Raw genomic sequence first — 19,156 nt, forward strand, 5'->3', positions numbered from 1 at the left:
GCCCAGAGTGGACGATATTTTGAACGCGCTCAGAGGAGCAACAGTGTTTAGCAAGATTGATTTAAAAAGCGGTTTTTGGCAAATTAAATTAAAAGATGAAGATAAACAGAAAGCCACAATGGTGGGCGAGGATTTTCAATATCAGTATAGAGTTCTCCCTTTCGGGATGAAAGACGCGCCGGCTGCGTTCCAGCGCGCCATGGATCTCACACTTGTTGGTATCAAATGGAAGAACGCGTTGGTATTTATTGATGACATTATTTGTTATAGTAAAGATAAAGCTCAGCATAAAAAAGATATTGAAGAATTGTTGTTGCGTTTAGAGGAGTGTGGCTGGACCATAAATCCTGAAAAATGCGAGTTTTTTGTTGATACAATTAGTTTTTTGGGTCATGTAGTGGATAAGAATGGAATCTCTTGTGATCCTGAAAAAACTGAGGCAGTTCAGAAATTTGGGCCATTTAAGGATAGGAAAGACATTATGCGGTTTTTAGGTATGGTCGGTTACTACCGGCAGTTTATTGAGCATTTTCAAGAAATGGCAGAACCGTTGCAGCGATTAATTCCCAAAAAAGCAAAATGGGAATGGGGACCTGAACAGGAGGAAGCAGTAAAAGCGTTGAAAAAAGCGTTGATGGAAGCACCGGTTCTGGCGAGGTTTGATCCTGAAGCAAACACAAAAATTCACGTTGATGCGAGTATGACGGCTGTTGGTGCAGTTTTACAACAGGAAATTAATGGTGAATGGAAACCGGTAGCATTTTTGAGCAAAGTTTTAACCCAGTCTCAGAAGAAAAATTACTTTCCATCTGAGCTCGAAGCATTTGGATTGGTATCGGCATTAAGGAAGTGGAAGCACTTTATTGGAGACAAGAAAATCGAAGTCCACACGGACCACCAAGCTCTAACGTTTTTGCACAATCTAAAGGATATGGGAAGTCGTATTGGCCGTTGGGCACTTTACCTGCAAACAATTTAATGTGAAGCCTGAATATGTAAAAGGCAAGGATAACGTAATAGCAGACGCGCTATCGCGTAACCCAGGTGATCAGCCCGAACCGGCATCAAATGAGTCGGATGTCGAAGTCGACTATAGACAAGGGGAGCCCTTTAATGGAGATGAAAAATTACAGAAACAGTGCGAAGATATCAGATTACAGGAAGCGAAGCTGAAAACTGTCAAGGTTCAGTGCATGTCTATGGAAACTAGGTCAGGCCAGCCCAACGGTGAGAATGGTTCAGTAGGGATTAAACAGTATATGTTAATCGCGAGCGATAAAGCAGAGTTTTGGGCGAACGAGCAGTCAAAAGACCCGGCCATTCAAAGGTGGCGTTTAGCAGCCCAAAAAGAGGCGGATGGGATTAAACTATCGCCATTTGAAGTTAAGCAGCTGAAAAAGTTTGTCTTGAGACAAGGTGTTCTCTATTATCGGTATTGCATGGAAGGTAAAGAATTTTTTATGTTCTACGTACCTCTTAAATGGCGCACAAAATTTTTACAAGAAAATCACGATAAGGTGCATAGTGCACATCTGGGTGTAACAGCAACATGGTTAAGAATGTACAGAACCTTTTACTGGCCCGGGTTGAGGCAGGATGTCGAAAGTTTGCAAATCATGTGTGCAATGTCAAGCAATAAATCCTAAAAATACGGCAACGCCAGGTTATATGATGACGAATCCGATTGTTGAGCCGCGTTCGGCTTGGGCTATCGACATAGCACCAGCACTCCCGACAAGCAAAGAAGGAAACAAAAACATAATTATTGCGGTAGACTACGGATCGAAATTTGTGATTATGGAGGCAGTTAAAACAATCGATGCATTTACAACGGCGATGTTTTTGTATAGACGTATTTGCATGGTGTTTGGCATGCCAGTAAGTATTACAAGTGATCGCGGCACGAACTTTATGTCCGAAGTTTTTAAAGAATTAATGGCACTCACTGATACTACACACGTACCGACCGCGGCCGGTCACCAGCAAGGTAACGGCTTAGTGGAAAAACGAGTCGGTGAGGCGAAGAGAGCAATTGCAAAGTATATTAACGACAGGCAAACGGATTGGGATTCATTTTTGCCCGGTCTATGTGCGGCATTTAATAGTAAGGTTGTTAACCGTACGGGTTTTCCCTTTTGAACTTATGTTTGGTACCAAAATGCGGTTACCCATCCACAACTTTATCCCGGAAGTAGAAGTGGAGAAGTATCCGATACCGGCGCATGTGTACGTTCAGAAATTACAGCAAACACTAGCGGAGTGTTTGGACTTAGTTCACATGGGTGAATTACAGCACAAGTTTGCGGATAAAATTCGTTATGACGAGAATAAAGTAGCAGTCGAATACAAGGTCGGCGATCAGGTTATGTTGCACAAGATAGGGCAGACAAAAGGGAAAAATAATTCCTTGTTACCTAAGTGGACTTCGGGATATGTCATTGAGAAGAAAATTGATGACGCGCATTATATTGTTACGTCCACTGCAAAGGGCAATGCCAGACGTGATAGGGCCCACGTGTCCCGGTTGAAACCGTATACGTTTAGAGAAGCAACCCCTGAAACCGAACCGGAAGACAAACCGGTGAAACCGTTGAAATGTAAAGAAGGTTTAGAAGTACTGGGTGAGAATGTTTTGCTTCCCGATCCGGTAATCCCCGACACTGGGACGTATGAGTTGACGGAAGAGGAGTTGGCCTTAGTTGCAGCCCAACCGGTAAATTTTGAGCGTAATAAAAAAGGGAAAACTATTGCACAACCCAAGCAGGTTCCTGTTCAAACAAAAACAGCACCAAAACGTGGGAGGGGTCGTCCTAGGAAGAAATCGTAAAATCTGTGAGCGGATACTGAGTGCTTGTTAGTGTTATAACCTTGTTGAAGTGTTGTAGTGTAATGGCTGAGGTACACAATGCCTCTTCGTTAATGCCGATCGATGGCAAGCTGTATTTGGTAAATAGGAAGCAAAGCTTGATCTAGGAGTATGTAGCGGTCGAAATAAGTTTTTGCGCAAGTTCGTCGTCTAGCGGCAAATAGAAGCTGACGTTGAGATGGGCACTATATTGCATTCCCAATACAGCATTTGACGTGCTGAGTATAAACAGCCGCGTTGTAGAGTGAAAGTTTAGAAGTAGCTTTTTCATTTTTCAAAACATGACTATGGACGCGGCTTAACGGCGTCAATTAGTGTAGGAGAAGCGAAATTGTAGTACGAGGACTAAAGTTGCTGAATCATCCGCAGAATAAGTGGTCTGCGCAGTAAAAATACAGCTTGGCGGCAAATAGTGTCCGTGGTTCATTTTTAGCACAACGTTGTAGTACAGTGGTCAGTACCGTGACAAGACGAGAAATCAGCTGGTGAATAATTAAGAGCGGTATTACGAAGTCAGTATGAAATCTTTCGCCTAGCTAACAATTTCTAAATTTTTGCCAAATTGCGAGACTTCAGTGCAAGTAGAATGGCAGTTAAGTTGCCTTGGCAGACTGATGAATTTTGGGAAGAGATGGATAGAACTACTCTTCCAGCTTTACCCGGCAGTGATGAAATTTGGACCCCATACGAGTGGCAAGTTTTTCGTCACGAAGTCGACAAACAGCCTGCTCAACGAGACCGTATTTTGGGTCTCCGTGTCGACGCAGCAGTTAAGGTCCTGGCAGAAAGCGACTGCACGATGACGAGAAAGACCGGTGGTCTAACGGTTGAAAATGGCGAATTTGTGTGGGAACAGCCAAACCAAGACGGATGTGGGTCAACAAAGGTTCCATTAACGCAGCTTGAGAAGGAGCATACGCGATACTTTTTATTAACGGACGAAGGCCTTGAAGCGCCCATAGGACCGAGCGGTCCGGAGAGACAGATAGTCCATTATGCCTTATGGTTGGAGGACGGCCAACCAACCTTGCAACAGAAGAAGGAGATTGACGCTGAAGTGAAAGCATACTTCGAGAACCATCCTCACTATGAAGACAAGAAGGACATAGATGCTGGTGAGGAGAGCGATGACAATGAATGGTATTCTGAATTGATGGCTCAGAAGGAAGCGGAAAACTCCCAGTCGGTGTTTTTGAATGACAGCGACCCAGTCGAGCGACCGCGGGGAACGCGTCCTAAGAATTGGCGAACGGGTCGTATTAGGCCCTATCGATCGACAAAGAAACAGGAAGATGCACAGGCATCATCGTCTAACCTGCAGTTAATCGAGCCCGAGCGTAAGAAATTTCGACTGTGAAGTTAAAACGTATCCCGTTCTGAATTATGAATGCGAAATGGTGTTGGAAAATTTTATGCTTTTATTGTATTGCTTTTATTTTTGGATGTTTTTAAATACGGTAAAAGGGCGCTTATATAGGCCGTACAGTTGATGTAAATAATACTTCGAAATCAGCGCAGAGTGGGCACCTTGTATCTACGCGATTACGAATAAGTGAATTAATTCTGTTCTATCTCTAAACTACGGAAATGATAATTGTCTCGAAAATTTTAGAAAGTAAAATAAGAAGGGAATTAAAACGGAAATAAAAACCGGAGGAACAACGTCTCTAGCATAGCGAAGTATCACAGAATATAGCGAGCATGTTATAGCATAGGCGTTCGTATTCAATTTCGGATCGCCACCGGAAGTGCCGGTATGAACGGAATCTCACCAAAACAAAACTTATAGCTCTAAAACACGCGCCCTTCAAGCTGATGTCGTTTCTAGAATTTTAGGAATGCAGGGGACACGGGAAATCAAGTACTTTCGGTCGTGTCGTAGCGTGCTTAAGTATAGCACAGTAATACATAGGGGTTTTGGGGTGCAATGGACACCGGTAGTGAGGGATGCTCGCAGAAACTCAAATCCGAGATCTCTTCACCTCAAAATACAAAAATAAATTAAAGAACCAATAGATCCTTTAAATTTTTGCAAAAGGAAGGACAGTTCGGGTCTTTAACGTGCTTAGATCTTCGAAGGTTCGCCGATGGCGTGGCGTACCGAAGATCGCTATGTTATAGCATAGGAAATAGCCAGCGTACAGTGTGTTGATGGTCAGAAAACTCTAAATTTAAAACTCTCACGTTCTTTTCGGTTCTTCCCTTTTCTTCGGTGTTTTCCGGCACGATTGTGCGGAAATTTTATTTGTTTATCAGCACGAAGTGTGCTATTATTAATTTTTTAGTGGAATTATGGCGGAAAAGAAGAGTTCGGACGACTATCAGATCGTCCCGGTTGGTCGACCGCGTCAGCGTCAGCCTGCAGTAGCTGCGGTGGTGGCCGAAGAGTTGGCGGAGCAGATTGCTCCTGTGAATGCCGTGTTTGTGGCCGCAGATGATATTGCGGTGGGTGAGGAACAGGTCCTCGTCGCGGCTGAACAGCCAGTTGTGGAAGCTAGCAGTTCGGGCGCGCAGGCCCAGGAGCAGAACGCGGAAGTGGCAAGCAGCAGCCATGCAGGTACGGGATACACCGTATTTAGGTACCCTCTTGTTGCCCTTGGTGTGTGTGTGTGTGGCAGCAGTTTTCAACTCTGCACATGTTTGTAGACGCAGTCGGACCTGCGGTATACGGGAATGGAGTCCCGCGTAACGCCAACCACAAGGCGCTCCCGGCCAAGTTGATTGCCGAGCGTGTTGAGCGTGCGGAGTGGTCCAAAGAGCAGCAACTGGAGGAGATGCGTGCCGCCCACAAACCGGGCGAAGTGTACCGCACCCCGTACGGATATAAGGAGGTACAGACTCCGACGAAGGCAGAATTGGCAGATATCAAGCGAGCCAAGAAGGAGTCCAAGAAGACTGCCAAAGCGGCGAAGGCAGCCGAGCAGAAACCGAAGACGCTGGCCGAGTTGTCGGCTGAACTGTACAACAAAAAGTACAAACCGGAGAAAGTCCGTGACGGAAAACCGCAGAAATTTCGCGTCAACTGTGCGAATCTGAAGGGAAACTGAACTGGGAGCCTATTGAAGATGCGGTCATGAATGAGTTCAAGTTTCCTAATTACTTGTCGGAGGCTCAGCGTCTGAAGGTGAAAAAAGCAATGGTGCAACGTTGTTTCCGTCGTGAGCCCGTGGCGATCAAACGGTTGGCAGAATCTGCCCATGGAGGAGAAGCCCCGCGTGCGCGTAAGTGCCCAAAGATTCCGTTTTTAAGCACTTACGGCAAGGGTCGTAACACGCGATTGATTACGGATTACGGCAAGCGTGTGACTGCTCTGCCTGCGTTGACCAAGGCGACCGGGAAAATGTATCGAGCGACTACCCGTTTCCAAATTGCGGAGAAACGTGCTGAGGTCGGGTCGAAGTTGGTTCATGGGATCAATTACATCCAAATCACCCGTAAGCCTCGTCGTACGATCGTCAATGATGAGAAGCGTCTGCAGAATTTAGTTCGTGGAACAGCGCGCAAGATGCGGCCTGGGGAGAGTATGCCCGTTGATTACCCGTTCCACGAGCTGTTTGGGAAGAAACCAAAGACTGAGTGAATTACGGACACTCTGTCGTTTTTGGTCTGTTGGAAATGAGTAGAGTAACTCGATTTTTTGTTGTTAATTGTTCTAGGATTTAAGAATTCTGTTGGTTAAATCCTCAGTGATAAAGGTGCTGTCGGTGAATAATTCACCTGTGAAAGAGATTACGTGGTGATTTTGTTTACGGAAAACTGTTGCTTTCTCGTAGTTGATTATTAGAAATAATGATAAATTCGAGCGGTACGGCATTTGGTGGTTAGTGGTTATAGGAATAAGTATTACAGAAAATTTGTAGTATAGCGGCTAGTGTCAGCTCACCGCAAAGCTCACAATACTGAAAGCTGAAGAGAACGATAACAGACGTAAAAACAGTTGGTAAAATTATAGGAAAATTTCACCTTTTTGTAATTTAGCATAGGGATGTATTTTCACTTATAGCAGTATGAATTTCTGTAATTTTTAGTAAAGCCTCATTAGCGTAGTGGTCGAAGCCACGGACAACATTAAGTTTAGTCCTTTTGAGAAGTTGATATCCTGTCGGCATACATATGGTTGATCCTTCAAAATCAGGATAGCGCTTGTAGGCAACTTTTTATCCTTATTTTTAGCAAGATTTGTAGTGTCTTATGGGTAGTAACCTTATAGTCGCAGAGTAGAGAAACCTTCAAAAAGCAGCATTTGTTCATGTGTTCTGGAGTTCGATACTCAGCACAGTCATAATTTTTGGTAATTTTCATGTGAATTTTAGTAGGATTTATATGTGTAATTATAGGGCAGTATGTATTGATGATTATCAGCGGTATTTGGAATTGTACTTTTAGTAACTGTGTAGTTGGCGCAGTGAGTGCGACCTTCGTGATATTTTCGCATTGCACACCAAGAGAAACTGGTATCAATTCTTCAAAATAATTTTTGGCGAGTATCATTTTTCAGCGGATGTATCTTGCAATTATTAACTCACGGAAAAGCCAGAATGTTATTATTTAGCAAAAATTATAGTCATTTATAGGAAATCAGTTTTTATTTTGGCGGTGTATGTAAACTTCGATTTTAGCGGTATGTAAAAGTTGTAGAGCAGTGGCTCTATTGAACGAACGCATCAGGAGTACGCTGAGAAATCTTACGTATAGCAGAGCTGAACATGTAGCAGAAATTTCTTTTTCCTTTGTGAAGCAGTAACGAGTGTTTTGTACTATTTTTCGTGGAGAACAGTTTGTGTCAGAAAATCACATAACATCAAAACTATAGTAGTACTGATGTTGGCGCCCCCCGGTGTCATCTCTCCACATCAGTTACTAGCTAATCCAATTATATTTTCGAATGAGTATGGCAGATTTTTGTTTTATTGACGGTGGAAGATGTGAATTTTAGTAATTACTATAGGCAGAAGTAGTAGTACAGTGGCTATAAGATAAATCTGTACAGTAGCGTTTAACGTGTGTTCAAGTCATGAAATTTGTCAGTACGTCTGGAAAAATTCATTTTTTTTTATCGAAAATAGTAGGAAAATATTATTGTGATAAATTCGCGGATTATGGATTTGTCAGAATTATCCAGTATTCAATTAATGAGGTTATATGCTTCCGTATGGTCTATGGTATGAGCCAGTTAGATTGCAGTACGACAGTCAGTCTTGTGTGTTTTTGAGCGGCAGAATTTCTTCTGTGTTTTAGTCTGAGTTTGTGAGATTGTCAGTGGCAGATTCTCGATTTGATCGCGGTATTTGAATCGTGTTTGTTGTTGAGAATTTCCTATTATCATGTCAAAGCGTGGTGAAATTATTAAGCAGCACAGCGGTGCTCGAGCTCTTGTGTTTCCTGAGAATGCATTCGATGATCGTGTGAAAATGGCAGACAGTGTGCGAGAGCGTGTGATGGAAGATCTCTCTTCCAAGGTTCTCGATTGGCATGTGAAAGACGACTTGAAGAACGAACCTAATGCGGCGAAAGTGGTGGAGAAAGCGAATGTTGAGACTCCAGTGCAGTCTCGTGAAGTTCCGAAAGAAGCAGAGAAGACGATGACCAGCGGGTCTCAGCAGTCAGCTATGAGTAAGGAAGAAGCGGACAAAGAGTTCTTTCGCAAGTATTATCGTCCCTACAATTTTCCGCAGCCGAAAATTGATCCTCATTTTCCTCATGGTTGGTAATGGACATGTTTTCGATTTTATGGAATTGTTCTCACTTAGTACCTTGATTTATCGGTGATTATAGCTTTTATTCAGAGATTTTAGAGAGATTTCCTTGTGTTTGTGGAGCAGTATTTCTCAGCATTTCAGATATTTTATTTGCGGATGTATCGGCGTTTTTGTTCAGTATTTAGTTGTAGTTTAGATTTATTCAGAGGATTTAATAAAGCTTTACTTCGGGTCTCTTATTGTTTGTTTGCGGATTAAAGCGGTGATTTTGCAGTGATTTTGTTTGCTTGTCAGTTTATAGCAGTGTGTCACCATAATAACAGTGGCAGTGGTGGTGTTGGCGCCCCCCGGTACCAGCAAACCTCACCATTCACTCGCCGTCTGTAACACCAAAAATCCAGTAAACACAGGAGAAAAAGTGGAATTATAGAATATGAGTAGTTATTATTGCACGACAATGGCGCGTAACCGTTTATTCCTTGTAAACTTGGATGTAGGAAATGTGCATTGCGGCATGTAAAAGCAGTAATATTGTAATATTGAAATTTGTAGTATAGTGGCGTGAGGTGCTGTATCCACTTGTCGTTTTAGCCTTACCTTCTAAAACATTAGTAGTCGAAACTTTAGCTTTTGCAGTGAATCGTAGTATTTTTATTTCGGTGAAATTCGTAGTGGCCTAGTGGCTGAGAGATCTCGCAGTAGTTATTCAAGACGAATAGTAACAGCGATGATCGGAGTTCAACTCCTGACTTGTAAATTTTTGTTTCGTAGCGTGTTTATTTTTAATGGAATTATCGAATTTCGTAGTAGTCGAGCGGTTATGAAGTGGCGCTACAGATCTGGACATTGTCATCGGTAGCAGTATAGCCATAGTTCGAAACCCGAGCAAGTTGTAATTTTTGTATTTCGGAGTGTGTATTTTTGCAGTAATTATGAATAGAGTGTAGTGTCCGAGTTGTTATGCGTTAAGGTGCACATCTTTGTGGAATTATGTTTTTTGGAAATTCAAGAAGTATTGCAGTAAAATTTAGAATGGTAACAGTAATTTTTCAGTATTAGCGGTGTTGTGGTGTTGTAATTTTAGTAATCTGCGTAGTGGCGCAGGGTACATGTTTTACAGATCATAGTAGTTTCTGTCAAATAGTAGGACAAGCAGGTTTCGAGTTCAACCCGTGCTAGCAGTAGAATTTTCTTTTTTATATCCAGTTCTGAGCAGATGAATGATTTTTTATTTTTAGTAAACTGTAGGAATTGTCTTATGAATTATGAAATAAGCAGAAATCAGAGAACTTTTATGACAGAGTATATGGAGAATGGTTGCGGTAATATTTACGGATTGTTATAGGCAGTTATACAGTAGCAGTCTAGGGCGTAGTAATTTACGGCATTTGTTGTGAAAATTCGTAGTAGTGCAGCGGTATCAGCGGTCGAGCTATGTAGCGCTGTAGTGGTATTTATGCGGATAACCTTTTCATACTTCGTGTTACTCAGTGTATTATTAGCGGCTTTAGCAGTAGCAATATTGTCAGTAGTTTTACTTCGTACTTTTATTGGATTTCGTAAAACACAGAAATTGTACTTTGTATTGAACATTGCGGCAGTATCAGAGTACGCCAGAAAAATAAAATCAAAATAGAACTTTTCACCAGTGTTCATCGCAGTTGAACATTATTCACTCGGTAATTTGTGCAGAATATACAGAATAAAATCGCAAAAGGCGATCTGAATAAAATTGAACGTAAATATACAAGACGTAAGAGAAAAGATAAAAGAAATAAAATCAATACAGCAGTTCAGCAGACACGGTAAAAGACTTCGTAACTTTAGTTCTTCTTGAAACGCTTGGCAGCAGGAGTTTTCAGATGCAGTGATCCATCAGGTTTACGTGAGAAAACCATAGCAACCGATTTAGGCATGTCTCCACGTGTTTCAGTTCCTGGTGCGTTAGGACGCTCAGCAATTACAGTAGTTGGATCGCGTAGCAGAGATAGTGTGTCCTCAGCAGTCTCAGTTTTCGGCAGTAGCGGAATAGGATTTGCGGCCAAGAGTCCACACAGAGGCATCGGTCCGTGCATCGCAGCAGCATCGATTTTCATGGCAGTTTGACGCAGAACACTTTGTGCATCAGTTCCGAGATAGGGAATTCGTACTTCGATAGTAGTTCCTTCGCGAGCACAGCGATCACAGCCACGATTATGCTCTTGAACCAGCATTCCTGTAATGATAGTAAATCAGTAGGGAAATTTATACAGAAATTGTAGTCGTAAAATTCAGTATTAATAGTCAGAAATTGCGGTTAAATTAGCGGAAATATATAGCAATTAATTTTGTAAATATTTAGGCGGAAATGAAAAGTATGCAGATTTGTTTTGGTAATTAGTAGGGAAATACTCGCGGTAAATTATAGGAAATTATGCAATAATTATTTATGCGGAAATAAAGAGATACAGTAAGCGGTCAATTATTTTAGCTGTTTTATCAGATTTTTGTATGTGTTTGATCTTACCGACTCCTCGTGCTAATTCGTCCGACAGTCCTTGAGTTCGTCGATCTGTCATTTCGCGGTATACGATCGCACTCACGAACTTGTCTCCTCCGATAGACGTTAGGCACCCAATTTCCAGTAAGAAGTTTCTTTCCTTGTGGTAGTACTTGATCCAGTTGTGTAAGCAGACAGTGTATGTTGTTTGGATGACGCGTTGAATTTCGAATTTCGTCATTGCGTATCCTCCTTCCTCCAGCACAGTCAGAATAGCGTTTCGCAGTTGCAGTCGCGTGGTAATTTCCTCGTTGCGATCTCGCTGAATTCGTGACGATACTTCCAGGAAACAACGTCCTTCTTTCACTCTTTTGCGTAGAAACCCAGAAGTTACGGCAGTCTCGATGTACTTGTCGATGTTCAGCATGGTGAATTCATGATGTGCGTTGTTCAATGTAGCCTTTAGATATTCAACATCCACGTAAAATCCAGAATTGGTGTGGTGTCCTATGATAGCTCGGACAGCGAACTGAAAAGCCTCATACAGTCGCATTTTTCGCGTGTAAAAACTCGTAGTGTCACGATCGAAAATTTGTTCGATACCAACATGCAGTCCAGCAGGAGCAGTAGATAAGGAAGTAATAGCGTTTAGCATAGCGGACATTTCAGTAATTATAGGTCACGCTTTAAGGAAATATAACGTCTTAGTAATAATTTCGGTAGGAAAACGTATGAGGAAACAGAACTGAAAATTTTTCGGAAGCGGTGATGACTTTTATAGGCTTATAGCAGGAAATTGTGCAGCGTGTTCAGTGTATGTGTGTATCGCCCTTGTATGGCAGTGTGTCAGTGCAACCCGTAGTACGTATGTTCTTCTCATGTATTGTACGCCTCAGTACTTTAGCGCGTATTTCGGTGCAGATGTACAGTTTTTCTTCTCACAATTATGGAATTGTTAGTTTTTGCGGTCAGATTTTCAGATTATCAGATTTTAAGTAGTAGGATATCTTTTTCCTTATTGCACGACTTGCGCCCAATCGTGGTTCAAATATGCGGAAATAACCTTCAGTTTGTGGAAAAGGCAACTTTACAGTAAATTTTCGGTGTAATTAGTAGCGTATGGTTAACCCTCGTGGTAGGGCAGTTTTTGTGTACAGTGTGCTGAGAGCGATGACAGTGCAGATTTCTTGCGGTCTCTAACTTCAAGAGATACTGACAGTGTTGTGATTTCGTCAGAGCAGTGAACTCTTTTGTTGTGGTTTTTCGATTTTTGATATTTTCGGTAATCATGCCTCCTAAAGCGATTAAGCGTAAGCAGGAAGAGAGTTCTTCTTCTTCTTCTTCCAGTAATAGCAGTTCGAGTAGTAGTGTTAACTTTGCTCTGATGAATCGGAAGTGTCTTTCATCTCGGTCTCCAGTATTCCTTCGAATGAGTCAGATGTGACGGAAACTCAGAGATTTTTGGCAGATGTTGATCCTTACGCAGTTGATTATATCGTGAGAGAACCGGATCCTGAAATTGGTAATCGCAGTGACGTAGCAGATGTTGAGAGTGTGCACAGCGGCAACTCCAGTGCAGGTCTCGAGAAATCAGCGGAAATGTTCGATTGTTATCAAGAAGACGGGAAACGTTATAAGGTGATCTCTACGACTGATACTGAGAGTTTTACGACCTTGATGTCTACTCCCAGCGAAACGTCTGATGATGAAGATGAATGTGCGTCGTGTTCAACTGGTCCTTTACCTAACACAGCGGAGAGATTAGCTGATTTGGCGGACGTGAATGTTGAAGTTGAGTCAGATCGCAGTTCGGAATTTGAAGAGCAACCAATGGTGTATCACGAGAAAACTCCTCCAAAACGTGATGGCAAAGGTAACATAGTCCTTCATCCTGGAACTCGTTTGTTTTTGAATGGCAAGTTGTACCATGCCGGAAAACTTATCAGTGTGAAGAAGTTTAACCATTTTGTGCGTAATATGTCCAGAGAACGGAATCGATATCTTAAAACCCAGTATTTATTTGCTCATCCTGATTCGATTGAGAGTCTAAACTTGATTGCGCAGTTGCATCAGAGAAATGACAGCGTCGTCGACTTTCCTACGCGGATGGTGTTCAATGGCGGGTTATTGCATTCGCAGCATGTTGATAAACCTTCCCCAGCAGCAGTGCGGAAGAGGCAGCGGGAAATCAGTCCTGAAATTGTTGAAATTCCTTCAGTTGTGTTGTCGCGTGAATCTTCTCCTGAAATCCCTGTTCAGTCGCGTAAGAAGCAGCGAACTTTTTGAACTCTTTTGTTGTCGGTTCGTATTTGTTGTGTTTTTACTTGGAATGGTGTGTAGTATTACGGTAACTACGCGGAAATTGTCTTTTGTTATTTGCAGTCGTCGTACAGGAACGGTAGTATTTTTGTGTCAGTGCTTTTCGCGGTATTTACTCTGGTCGTACGGATCGGTGTACTATGACGTATTTCACTTTTTATTCGTTGATCAGTGTAATCTGTGTGATGCAAGTACGAATTGCGGATGTGCGGTTGTTCAGTCATTAAAACTTGTGAGCGCGTCAGCGCTAATGCGGTTGGAGTTTCGCAGTCAGAATTCAGTGTGTGGTTTGAGAACTTTGTATTCGCTTTTCATTTTTATTTGGAGATTTTATTGCGACCTTTTACTTTTATTTCCTGGTCATTTTTGCTTGGTAGTTATGGATCTTAACGCAGCTTTCAATTATATGGTTGATGCTTTGTGTAGTAACGGTCATCAGTATGGTAATCGCGGAAATTATCGTGGTCGTGGCAATAATCGGCGTATGAATTACTATCGTCCTTATTCTCGTGGAAGAGGTTATAACGGATATCAGAATAATGCTCAGCAGTGGCAGCGAAATCCTCAGTATCCTTTGGCAAATAATGGCGGAAACGGTGTTAACGGTGTTCAGTTGGTTGTACCGGAGAATGTACCTATTGTTGGAGCGGTTATGCCTGTTGTGAATAATCCTGGTTGGCAAGCTCAGAACGCGGAAGTTGTCCAGCAGAACATGGCGGCTTTACAGTTGAATCAGCCTGTGGCGAATGAGGAAATGGACATTAACGAAGAGAACATTGTTCCTCAGCAGCAAGGTCAGAATGTCGGTGTCGCTAATGCTAACGGTGTTGTTGTTGTGAACGATCAGAATCCTGTGGCGGTTGGCAATGTGGTGAATCCTGAAGTTGTAGCTCAAGCGGTGAACAATGTTCAGAATGCGATGAAGGGCGGAAATGTTGCGGCAGAACCTTCTCAGAATGCTGTGGTGAATGAACCTTCAATTGTGGTTCCTGGTATTGCGTATGTTCCTATGAATGGTGACGGAAGACCTCAATATCCTTCAATCAATCCCTCGGATATTTTTCAGCGTAACGCAGATGAAGAACGTCGTAAACAGTCAGCAGAGCGAGCTCGTATGGCGGCGGATGCTAAACGTAATGATTTGTCCGGTTTGCAGTCTCGTTCCTCATATCCTGATGTGCAGCGCAGTCGTCTTCGTGTCCAGTCATCTGATAACCTTGTCGCCCCTGATCCTAGAGCTCATCGTCGTAATAATTCTGTGGATAATTCTTTGCAGTCAGCCTGTAAACCTCAGTGATGTCATGGTTTGTAACCTTGTGCGTTGGCATTTTTGTCATGATTTTGCGGTGTATTGTCAATTTTTTTTCGCGTTTATATGTTCTCAATTTTTGCTGTATATACGTTAGCGGAAGACAAGTTTAAGTTCTCACTTCGGTCGTGTGTTGAATAAACGTTCGGTGTATGGATGAAGTATGGAAACATGGAAGAAAGCGGAAGTAATTGGAGCAGTAATTTTGGAGTTATAGGACATTTTCCATCGTATTTTAGCTGTGCAGTATGATTCGATATCTTTTTGAATACGATAACACCCTGGATCTCATGGACGTTCCTGCTCTCCGCCTTTCCACTTCCTTGGACTTCCGGATTGCCAGTTACGCTCCAGGATCCGATGACCTATAACACTCAAACTCACTAACAACTTACCGGACCGAGCGATGTCACTTACTTTTGATGGCACCGGATAGTCGGGATGGAATTTGGCGATAGTGCTAGATGTTGCACGCACTATGCGGATGGAGCAGATGTTACTTTTTCCTATGTCCCTATGTTCCTTCCTCTTCGTTCCACGTCGTTCCGCAGAGCTTCACTTTTGTTCCACTACGATCCAGAGAAATCTCGTTTGCGGGGGTGACGTGTACTGGCGTCCCTTAGTACACATCGGTACTACTTTACTACTTCTACCCTTACAACTAAGGCTTAGGCTTTACTACATCTTCTACGCGAGTCATGACCGCGACTCCGAGTGTCACTTTGACCGCGACTTTCCATTTCGACGTGACCGCGCTTCGATGACGTAGCTCAACCTATTGTTCTAGTGTATTAGTTGACCTGATGTTCTCATTAGTCCACGTGTAGTGATGCAGCCGTGTGATTAGTCCACGTGTCCTCAGATGTCTCTTATTGGTTAGGTTCTAAATCCCTATTGTTCTCAGACCCGTACCTGCGCGTACGAAGAGCCAGCACCTGCGAGTGCCCAGGGCTATATAAGGCGCTCGTCGCCCACAGAAATGTCAAGAGTTGTAATCCCAACAAAAGTAGAGTCTTGTTACTCGATCTGATTAACTTCAGGCTTTTGCTCTGGTCTTCTCTTTCCAAGTGAGGCTGTTCAAACTGACCTCTGGGTGACCTTTCACCTATTGTCAGGGGTCATTCCTCTACTTCGTCGACGTGCATTATCATCTTCGGATAGTCTCGTGACGTAACAGGCTACCCACTTGATCCCACTTGTTTGCCTTGACCTTTCGGTCCCTTCGATCTTCATGCCCTGTAGCGCCAGGTTGATGGATTTCTCATACGCTTCAGCTACCATCTAGCGTCGGACAGGTAACGTATAACTTCACGCATCCCTTGTGTTTCCTTTCGTGTCTTCTCTTTCAGCAGGCTTTCGAGTTCCGGATCCTCTTCTTCCTCCTTGCATATCATCTCATACTTGTACATCAACATCCTTGAACTTTCGCTCCATGAAATACATAAGAAGTTGAGATTAAGAGTCGCTCTATTCCTCCGACTGGTCGTGGTCTGGGAAGTGGTATAGGAAGATCTGACAACGTCTTTCAATTATATTGCACGACAGCGTACTTACAATTTCACTACGAAGTACGAACTACGAAGGATATTGCGCACTGTTCCCACCTGACATCTCCCTGCACGATTTTTATTATTTCTCTAACAATCCATTATTATATGTGATCAACTGTGCTATGTTTTGTCTTGGTCAAACGTTTGTACAGTGCGTTAGGAGCAGTTATTTTCACCAATCTGCAGCTACAGACAGAACTAAAAGTACTGTACCGTAGATTCCACATGGTAAAAAAATGAATAGTCACTTTTAAACCACAGTAACGCTGCCGGTGCAATACCACACCTTAAATAATCTTAAATTAAAGCAAGCACATAAAAATTATTACTGCACAATGTACATAAGATTTCAGTACGTACATAAGATAAGATGTACATGTACATAAGATAATGTACATAAGATAAGATTTCAGTATGCATAAAGTGCTTGTTTCAGATGCATCAGTTTTTCTTAACAAAACTAGCCATTGGATCATCCGCCCGGATTTCTCGCATTTTATAGGCTTCAATCTCTTCATCCGTCAGCTTTTTAACAGTGTACATGCTATTGTACGGTCGTTTCCGTTCATCCATTGCCATCAATCGTTTGGCCTCCTTTTCTTCCTCTTCTTGAGCTTTCATGGCGGCTTTAATCTTCTTTTTGCGAGTGTTTTCCTCATCCTCACTGGAAGAACTTTCTTCCGACGAAGAAGATGAGGAGGAAGACGACGATGACGAAGAGGAGGAACTGGAAGTGCTAAGTTTTCTTTTCCGCTGTTGTTCTTCCGTACCCACAGGATTACTCAGGACTTCCGGTACAGCTAGCGGAGTATCCCCAGACTCTTTATCTTTTTTAGCCAATATTCCTGCCATTCCCGTACAGTATGACATCTTGACGAAACTATGACAACATTTGTATCCCCAATTCCCGTTCTCCCAGTATGATCCCCAGACCGACGTATGGTTATTGTTATAAACATCCTCTTCGTAGCGCGACCGTACGACAACGGTATCCATACCCTTAAGAACCTCGCCCCGTCGCGAATACTGCACAAACGTCTCGGTCTGGGCCAAGAGCATTTCTTTCGGTGGCGCTTCCAAATGCTCCGCGCCGCCGTACTTATCCAGTACACTACGCTCAATGGTCTTTTTAAACTCATTCCGTTTTTCTTCGTACTGCTTTCCCAGCAGTTCCGCCTTCGTGGGATCGGCCTGGAGGTTGAGACTAATGCCCTTCTCCGAAGCTTCCCATGCAAATAACTGGGATTGTGCCACTTTATTCGTTTCGCCGGAATATCGTACAACATTCTCGCCAGCAAATGTGACATTGCTAGCTTTGACTGGCTGATCGGCTAGCGGATTTTCTCGCATGCTGCGGGTCTTGGGATCGTAGTATGCTGAATTGGGGTCCAAATTCAGGAGGTATTTGGCCGTGTCTTCACGGATACGCAGGTTGCGGACGGTGATGCGCTGTTTTGAATCCACTTTTGTGCCAGGCATTTCCATGTCGTCCGCATACTTGTCTTCATCCTCTACCTGATCTCCGTCCGGTTTAACTTCCGCTACTTCTGCATCTTCTTCGGCGGTTCGTTCGCGGAACTCTGCGTTGTCCGCCTGCTGCACTTTGTCCGCTTTCAACAAGCGTTTGACTTGTTCTAATTTAGAATATTCTTCTACCACGGCTTTGTACTCGTTGGGATCGTAGCCGTTCCACCGATCGCGTTTGCCTACAGAAAGATATTTCGTTACCATATCCGTTCTTAACTGCTTCACCTGAACAGTGTTTACTTTTAGGTATGTCTGATTGGCAGCTTCCAGAAAATGTTAGCTTGTGTAAATCATGTTTGGTAAATCATTAGTCGTCGAAACCAGGAAACTTTAGCTCCTATGCAGCTTTTGTAAAGTCAGGTTTTGTAAATTTCTGTTTTATAAATTCGCATTTGTCGCTATCAAACAAACTAGTTAATACAAATTAATCGCACAAATTTTATTTTAACATATCGACGAATTTAACATAAGCAAAAGTTATCCGAAAGCACGAATTGTCGCACAACGAACACTATCGTGCAGCGTGGTTTCTGGTCCGATTGGGCTTACCTTCAAAATCCAGTCCAATTGCAGTATTGACATGCTCATCAGGGGCGATATCCGTCCCAGTATATTTTGCTCCAATTTTTCTCGGCCGTTCCAAGCAGTCCTTCTTCTGATGTGTCATCGCACCACAATTCTCGCAAGCGCCTTTTCTGAATTTGGTGGCAGTGTTGCCCGTCACACCTTTCTTGTACCATTCCGTTATGGGGGCAGCAACTTTCACCTTTTCGTCCGGAATACGCTGATGCTTGAGTGTGGGCCCGACGGATCCCAGATACCAAGGGGAAGATGCGATATAATGAGGAATGTGGGGATTAATATCGCGTCCTTCTTCGTCCTGTTCAGCAGGAACCGTGCCAGCTTTGCGTGCTTCTTCTAGTTCCTTGGCTTTTCGGTAGTCATCTCTGCTGGCCTTCTTCAGTTCTCCACCGTCCTGCTTTGATCGAATTACCGCAGATACGGGTAGGCTTGGCTGAGCCATTTCGCGTAAAACGAACTAACGAAAATAAAAACAATCACCAAATGAAATTAAACACGCAAAATTAATTCGCAACACTTCTCAGTTTTAACTTTTGGTAAGTTTTGTTTTGGATATTCGACGCATCCGCGCTCAGGCGTGCTGTTGCTGGATAACAAGTAATCGCCGTTCAGTGCGGTTGGAAACAGAAGTACTTACAGACGTTACAGCAACGTTTATGGTTAGCCAGAGTCGTGACTCCCAAGTTCCCAACTACGCGTATGAAACATCTTTCGGTATCAAGTCTGGCATGGGAAGTGGCAGTAATCTTTCTATCCGGTTATGGAATTGCATTTCAGGATGCAATTATTACGCAGTGCCTACTAGTGACTGTTTGTGGAAGCGCA

The 19,156-nt window shown here is 43.1% G+C and overlaps 1 protein-coding gene across 1 annotated transcript; it reads right to left on the minus strand.

The window, feature by feature from the left end:
• Nucleotides 1-16,534: 16,534 nt before the first annotated feature.
• On the minus strand, nucleotides 16,535-18,869 carry LOC129601880 (pre-mRNA-splicing factor SLU7-like). The gene is made up of 2 exons (XM_055500807.1): nucleotides 18,299-18,869; nucleotides 16,535-17,928 (listed from the first exon to the last, which is right to left on the minus strand). The coding sequence occupies exons 1-2, from the start codon at nucleotides 18,771-18,773 to the stop codon at nucleotides 16,664-16,666; spliced, it is 1,740 nt and encodes a 579-aa protein (XP_055356782.1). The 5' UTR covers nucleotides 18,774-18,869; the 3' UTR covers nucleotides 16,535-16,663.
• Nucleotides 18,870-19,156: the final 287 nt, after the last annotated feature.

The sequence above is a fragment of the Paramacrobiotus metropolitanus genome, unplaced genomic scaffold (assembly GCF_019649055.1).
Source record: "Paramacrobiotus metropolitanus isolate TYO unplaced genomic scaffold, Prichtersi_v1.0 Parri_scaffold0000292, whole genome shotgun sequence".
NCBI classification, from domain to species: domain Eukaryota; kingdom Metazoa; phylum Tardigrada; class Eutardigrada; order Parachela; family Macrobiotidae; genus Paramacrobiotus; species Paramacrobiotus metropolitanus.

Coding starts and splice junctions, on each gene's coding strand:
- LOC129601880 (XM_055500807.1), bottom strand. CDS start 18,773: ATGGCTCAGCCAAGCCTACCCGTATCTGCGGTAATTCGATCAAAGCAG. Junction 17,929..18,298: donor AATTGGACTGGATTTTGAAG/GTAAGCCCAATC, acceptor ATCTTTCTGTAG/GCAAACGCGATCGGTGGAAC.